This window comes from Pinus tabuliformis, chromosome 7 (assembly GCF_031772625.1).
Source record: "Pinus tabuliformis cultivar Carrire ecotype Pingquan chromosome 7, CPIR1, whole genome shotgun sequence".
NCBI classification, from domain to species: Eukaryota; Viridiplantae; Streptophyta; class Pinopsida; order Pinales; family Pinaceae; genus Pinus; species Pinus tabuliformis.
This window is the reverse complement of record NC_142293.1, coordinates 403,662,964-403,670,794: the sequence shown is the minus strand read 5'-3', so window position 1 is coordinate 403,670,794 and position 7,831 is coordinate 403,662,964. Positions and strand designations below refer to the sequence as shown.

The 7,831-nt window shown below is 42.4% G+C and overlaps 1 protein-coding gene across 1 annotated transcript; it reads right to left on the bottom strand.

The window, feature by feature from the left end:
* Positions 1–425: 425 nt before the first annotated feature.
* On the bottom strand, positions 426–7,230 carry LOC149247665 (uncharacterized). The gene is made up of 6 exons (XM_089444881.1): positions 5,773–7,230; positions 1,511–5,599; positions 1,280–1,355; positions 1,047–1,159; positions 744–914; positions 426–566 (listed from the first exon to the last, which is right to left on the bottom strand). Exons 1-6 carry the CDS (start codon positions 7,228–7,230, stop codon positions 426–428), a joined length of 6,048 nt encoding a protein of 2,015 aa, XP_089301007.1.
* Positions 7,231–7,831: the final 601 nt, after the last annotated feature.

Genomic DNA, 7,831 nt, shown 5'->3' with positions numbered 1-7,831 from the left:
ATATTTTTTTTTTCTTTTTTCTTTTTTTTCTTTTTTCTCCGTAAATGCTAATTCTATTAGAGAAAATTAAAAAATATATACAAAGAGGTTAGAACCTCAGAGGAGGCCGCGGCCATTCCTCTACCAAAAACTCAGAGACCTTACAGTTCAGGCTTAATGCCGAATTTACAAAACATACTACAAAATTTTTAGTTCGGGCCCTGACATACTGAAAAAGATTTCCCAGACTGAGTTCGTCATGCCCTTCATTGACCACAAAAACTGAGAAGCAACTATCAGAGCCATTTCTATAACAAAAAATAGAGACTGGAATGACATTGGCCACACTTTGTAGCCAAAGTATGAACCAGACAGAGACATCTAACCTTAGAATTGACGACACATACCCAAAATTGCTTAGACCACCTGGCATAGATGAAACAATTCTAATCTGTCTGCTTTGGTGAATCTGATATTTCCTTTTCCGCCTGGCTGGAAGAAGCAACCCAGGTCACAAAACCACTGTCATCATATACTGGTGCGCCACCATCAGGAGTGGTCACCAAATTTAAAATACCGCCTGCCCACTGAGTCGGGCCGCAAGGCACAATATCACTTTGAGCCAAATCCACGGGTTGTTACGGCACCTTCGAGACATGGTCGACATCTTGTTGGTTGTCTTCCTGGAACACCACCCTTGTCAGGTCCCCGAGAAGCACATTGTCACCCTGAGATTGAGAGGGGGTAGTTGTAGCCGAGCTGACCTGATTACTGTCTTCCTCCGCGAGAACGATAGTGATACTTGCTGTCAAAACATGCCTATTAAACCGGCTTTGAAAAGTGAATCTGCCGGTCTGGAATGAACTATTCGGAATGGGCCTGGCTTGTTCCAGAGGCAGAGAAGAAGGGGATGCTGAGGCAATAGGGATAATATTCTGAGGAACAGGGTGTGAAGGTTGGCCTCTATTCCCGGTATGACTACCTCTGCGGGGAACACCTCAATGACGAGGCATCTTTAGAAGCACGAATTGACGAGCAGAGGGATTGAGACAAAGTAAATCTATTACCTGAGGAACGCAGATAGCTTCGAAGAGTTTACAAATCCACGCTAACAGCCAGATTCGGAACACCAGACAGAGGTTCTGAAGTAGCTCTGCCTCGCTATGAAACGCTCCAGTGGCTGAAACATGCATAGTGAACCGATCCATGACAATAAACCAAATTATCTGCTAATCACGCATGCTTGCATTAATGCCAGACTGCAAAACCAACATTCGAGACTGCCCGGAATTGAATTCACCTGCACTTAAGTCTATTTTCCCACCTTCTACGTGTACCCTGCAAACGATCCACCTGCCGTCTGCCAGGCCAGCTGCCTGTGTTATGCGGCTTGTCATAAATGAGACTTAATACCACCCGCATCCGGGTGTGTATTCTTCTTCTGAGATTTATCCCAATTAACAATTTCCTGGAATTTTGCAAGTTGGTCCTCGGTGGCTATACTGGTTATAGACCCTTCAAAATAACCTACCTCAGCTTCCACTCCAAGATTGGCAAGAAAGTCAGCAAGTTTATTTCCTTCTCTTCTGGTATGTTTGAATGAGATCGCTTGATGTTTAGAAAGCCAACTGTTTATCAGCTCCAGCCTCTGGGCCATTCTCCAGCTGTTGCTGACTTTGTGAATGGGAGATCCATGCATGAGATTTGTGATCATTCGAATTATAATTTGTGAATCCCCTTCTATGATGATTGGAAACAATCTCCTTTCATGAACCATTTTGAGACCTCTCCATAGTCCCTCCAATTCTGCTGAGTTATTAGTATCCCAGCCTTTCGAGCCCAGATAAATGCATTGAGGATTGCCATTGTGATCCCTTACGACTCCTCCATACCCTGCTTTCCCTGGATTTCCTTTTGATGCGCCATCAAAGTTGAGCTGGAACATGTTAATGGGAGGCGGTATCCATTGACTTGATTCTTTTACCTGCATTGTGGGATTCTTTTTTATTATTGGCTGTTGGTTTATCTGGATTCTCCAATTGTCCCATACTGTTTTCTCCTGTGGTAAAGTGGGGAGGTCTTCTGCGTACCATTCTTTGATCGATAGAGACTCCATGATGTTCTGCTGAAATTTAGTCCAAATTTGCTCTAAAGGCATAATTTGATCCTTAAAAACTCTTCTATTTCGCTCTTTCCAGATGTTCCACATTAGTAAGCCCGGTATAATTTGCCACATAGTGTTAAGAAGATTACTTTGAAATGGCTTTTGACTCCAGTTGCGAATGGTTGCTTTGAGATCTCCTTGCACTCTACCATCTTTTTGGCAGCGGAAGGCGACCTTTTCCCAAAGTTTTCTTCCCATTTGACATGTCTGCATAAGATGTATGGTTGTTTCCTCCTCTTGCTTACATACAAGACATATGGATGGGCCCAAGAAGCTTCTTTTCCGAAGATTGTCCCAAGTCAGAATTTTATTGTGACATAAGAGCCATAAAAAGGTGGAGACCTTCGGCCAATTGTGAGTGTCCCAGATTTTGTCCCATAAAGTGTCTTTGTTTATCTGATCTTGGACTATTATCTTATATGCCTCCTTTGTTGTGAATGTTCCTTTCTCCTCATAGCCCCATCTTAGAATGTCTGATTCTTCTGAAATGGTGATTTGCCTCTTTTGTAATTCTATATTGAGAGACTGCTGAATTTGTTCAGAGTTGTTCATTAATATTTGGTTTGCCTTTTTCCATTGCCTGTGTCCTTGAGATGTAGAGGAGCTCCAGAATTGATTTACCTTGGCTAACTGACTGATCTCCTGCTCTGATATTGGCTGATTTTGAAGTATATCTTTTAGTTTGGGTAATTGCTGCCAGGAGTCTTCCCAAAACCGTGTTGTGGATCCACTTTTGACTTCCCAGAAACTGTGCTTTTGTATGAGACTTCTATGTTGTATAGCTGCATTCCAAATTGCCGATCCCATACTGACTTCCGTCATTCGTATTCTTTCTTCCATAGGACAATTGCTTGCATATTTAGCTGTCCAAAGAGAGGCCCACGGAGTATTAGGATAGGCTAGCCATCTCCACCAGATTTTTGCGCCCATTGCTTTATTACTGTGCTCAGGATCTCTTAGCCCAATACCCCCTGCTTTCTTAGGAAGACAAACTTTATCCCATTTAACTAGAGCCCATTTCCTATTGTGTCCTGAGCTTCCCCATAAAAAATTGCGCTGGAGATTCTTGATTTCTTTGAGAACCCATTTAGGGGCAGCAAGGATGGAGAAGAGATACAAGGGCATGGAATTTAGGACGGCCTTTATAAGAACAAGTCTGCTAGCCATGTTAAGGGCTCGGTGAGTCCAAAGGAAGAGACGAGCTTCCAATTTTTCCAGCAACTGATTCCAAGAGGAGTGTTTGAGAGCTGAGGCCATTAAAGGAGCACCTAGGTATTTGGAGGGCAGGGAGGCAGTAGTGAATCCTAGAATGCGGCCGATAGCTTTTTGGGTGGAAACAGGGGTGTTAAAGAAAAAAATCTGGGATTTGACTCGATTTATAAGGGCTCCGGAAGCATCAGAGAAAATTGACAGAATTGATTTGAGAATGCGTGCTTCTTGCACCGATGGATGACCATAGAGCATATTATCATCAACAAATTGCTGATGGGTGAAGGAGGGTGAATTGTTGAAGGAAAGGCCTTTTAGAAGCAGAGCACGCCTGGCCGAGGTGATACTTCTGCCAAGACCTTCAGCCATTATAACAAAAAGAAAGGGGGATAAGGGGTCTCCTTGCCTTATACCTCTAGAGGGGCGATATGTGGCCGAGGGGATTCCATTGATTAAAACAGAGAAAAAAGCTGAAGACAATAGATTAAAAATCCATCTAACCCATGATGGAGCAAACCCAAAGGCAGTGAGAATTTTTTGAATATAGACCCAACTGATACTATCAAAAGCTTTGGACAAATCTAATTTAAGCAGCATACCTGGCTTTTTGGTTTGCTTTAAGGAATGGATTATCTCATGAGTTAGAATAATCCCATCCGTTATTTGCCGGCCTTCTACATACCCAGACTGCTCGGGCGAGATAATCAGAGGGAGCAACGGTTTTAATCTGTTTGCTATGACTTTTGATGTAATTTTATAGATGATATTGCACAATGCGATCGGTCTATACTTGTCAGGAGTGTTAGAATCTTCCCCTTTTGGAATTAAGGCGATGAATGTGGCATTTAACCCTGGATACATCCATCGAAGTGCCCTGGATTCCTCCACTAGTTGCCATACCTCATCTTTTATAAGGTCCCAAAACTTATGAAAAAAGTTTGAGGTAAAACCATCCGGACCCGGCGCTTTTCCCTCCTTTAAGTGATGAACCGCTTCTTCAACTTCCTGTAGATTGATGGGTTTGAGGAGAAGACTATTGTGTTCCTCTGTTATTAACTTAGGGATGTCCTTTAGGAGCCTGTTAATGGCCGGCATTCTGTCTATATTGGGTTCCTGATGTACTTTCTTAAAATAGCTGAGAAATTCCTCTTCAATGCCTTCCTGAGTTTCAATTTTGTCCCCCTGTTCATTTTTTATGTGAGTAATACAATTGTTCATTCTGCGCTGGACCGTAGTTTTATGGAAAAATTTTGTGTTCTTTTCTCCATCTTTTAACCATCTAATCCGCGATTTCTGCCTCCATAATGTTTCCTCCTGTTTGTCCCTCTCTAAAATTTGAGATTCAATGAATTGCTCCTGCTTGGATAATTCCTCCGTGCGACCTTCAGTTATAATGTTTTGCTGGATCCTCTTCATTTCTAAGTTGAGAGTGGCTTGAGCTTTAAAAATGTTACCAAAAGTATTATGATTCCAGCGCTTGATTACTCCTTTAAGATGCTTGAGTTTTTGCTGAAACTTGGACATTCTGGTACCTCCAGTAGGGTTGAAGTTAAGCCAAGTTGAACTAACTAATTTCTCGAAGTCCGGATGCTTTAGCCAAAATTCTTCAAATCGAAAGGGTCGCTTGAGGTTGTTACCAGGTCTGTTCCATTGAAGTTCGATGGGCCAGTGATCAGATCCTGAGATAGGCAGTATGGATGCTGTAAATTCCCCTCCTAAATGAGTTGCATTGTCTGAGATAAGAAATCTATCAAGGCGTGATGCAATTTGCTGCAATCCTTCTCTCTTGTTGCTCCAGGTGAAGAGGCCATTACTTGTGGGAACATCCACCAACCAATTAGTATGAATGAAATTTTTTAAGAGGTTACCATCATTATTTACTCTACTTCTACCCCCTTGTTTTTCCTCCATGCTTGCTGTCATGTTGAAATCACCTCCAGAAATCCAAAGTGGGTGTGGCCTTTCTGAGCTGAGATCTGACAATGTGTTCAGGATTTGAGCTTTTTGAGCATTGTCCTGAGGAAAATAAACATTAGTTATAAATCCATAGGTGTTAGTACCTATGAGATGAAATGTTGCCTGAATGAAGCTTTTATTAGCTTGTATGTCATTTAATTGTATAACTCGCGCATCCCAGAGAATTGCAAGTCCTCCTGAGGCTCCCTGTGCATCAACAACTGTTACTAGCCCTCCCGGCCAGACTTTCGCTGCTATTTTTTCCAAGATTATTGAGTTGCATTTCGTTTCCTGCAGAAAGAGAATACTTGGTTTTTCTAGCATAAGCATATTTTTTAATAATCTGCCTTTCCTTGGGCCATTTAGCCCTCTTATATTCCATGATATCAGCTTCATTGAGAAGGATGGGGGTCAGTATTAAAATATCTGGTCAGTTTGGCATACCTCCCTGACTCCACTAATACCTCTCCTATCTTGATGGTTCTCTCAAGCGTTGTTTTTCTGCCTCTTTTCTTATTATCCTTTGTGATGAACTTGCCATCCCATGGGCTTCCTGTCTGGACACCTAGCGAGTATTTCTTCTGTGCTCTGTTTAACACTTCTACTAGGTTATCCACCTGCCTATCTGGTATTTTTTCAAAATTCCCTGTCTTGCAAGCTTGTTCCAGGCCTAGAATATCCAGATCCCCTATATCTAAAGATTCCGGATCTTCTTCCATGATTTGAGGTTCTTGAGAGGATTCCTCTCGTTCCTTTGATGATTTGTTGTTGGGTTCAGTGTATTCCACTTCCATTCCTTGAGATTGCCAGGATACAGATTTTGCTTGCGATTGCGGGGTTGATTGCTTATGAGTCATATCTCCTGTTTGCATTGAAGTTTCTCCTAGCTGTTCTTTATTGGATTCCTTGTTCTCCTGCGCTTCCTTTTCCAGATCTTGCATATCAGTTTTGGCTAGGGTCTCAAAGCGATTACTCGTTGTGGGTATTGGCTTGTTGACCGGATTTGCCTTGGGATTGCCTGATGTTCTTCTATTCCCTCTCCTTCGGTTTGTTACCCTAGTGAAACCATCTGATGTTTGATTATCTGAGCTCTCTTGGGAAGAGGGTTTCTTATTAAGTGGACAGTCTCTGTAGAGATGCCCTATATTATGGCATTTCCTACATCTAAATGGGACATGCTCGTAATCTATAACTTGAATCCATTCAGAATCTTCATGAAAGAAACTTACCGTGTCTGGCAGTGCTTGCTTGAGGTCCATATAAACACATATTCGAGCATAAGACGTGTATCTGCATGATTTTGTTTCTTCTGCGATCTTTACAAACTCACCAAGAGCGTCCCCAATCTCCTGAAGGGATTTTTCTTCCCAGTATTCCCATGGCAACGAATACAACCTTATCCACACTGGAGCATAGCTCAGGTCTTCCTTATCTGGATTGAATCTTTCCACCCACGCTTTGAGATATAATCCTGCAGAGTTGAAAAAATAGGGACCCCCATCCAGAATCCTATTGCGATCTTCCAAGCAGTTGAAAACTGCCGTAAAAAACCCCTTTGCTCCTAGATGCAGAGTGATGTCTCCTTTTGGATGCCATTTAGCGCTAATCCAACTTCTCAGCGCTTTCTCCGTCGGCCATATTCCTATGAATTTGCCAATCAGCACGTGATCTCTCATGTACTGTATCCTTGCATTGATGCGATGACTTGGGAACTCCACTCTTGGCCTGTCCGTTGCTACTGGCTTGCATGTGGAAGAGCTTGCTCTGTTTCTGTCTTCCTGATCTATGTCCTTGCCCTTCTGCTTGCTACGATCCGTATTACCTCCGCTCTGTTCATTATCATTTTCCTTTTCTTCCGTTGACGGCATCCGACTATCCTTATCGGGGGGAGGCTCCTGGCCCTCCCCCTGAGGGGATTGCATTTTACTCCTTGTCGATGGCCGCTCTATTCTGACCACCCGTCCGCCTGATCTTTACCTGCTGTACTATGCTTGGCAGGTCTGCCATTGCAGGAGTTGCAGAAACCCTAGATTGGGTTGCAGAGGCCGTTCCCGCTCAACCCTTATGTACAAGACTTTCTCCCCAAGATCCATATTTTAACTTTATATTATAAAGACAGGGGATTTAAATTATTTTGGTTATAATCTTTCTCATCTATTTCTAAAGAAAAATCTTGAATGGATGGTGTACACATGAAAGGTTTGAAGGAGGGTAACCATTTAATCACAAAACAATATTGTGCATAATGTTAACACCCAGGTTGTTCCCTATGACTCCCAAGGGAATACGGCCGGGGTAACCACTAACCAATCTTTGGATTACAGTTTCTAGCCAAACTGCAATCAGAGAGGGCTCTCTCTTTATGATTTGTCTCTGTTATGATAGTGTTTTAGGCTAGCTATTATGCTCAGGTTTTTGTTTATGTTTTGGTTGAAGGATGTCTTTCAATGCCTAAGATGTAATGTTTAGACAGTTGTATTTCATTGGGCAATGGAGTCTAAAACTGTGAAATGTTTGAAATGC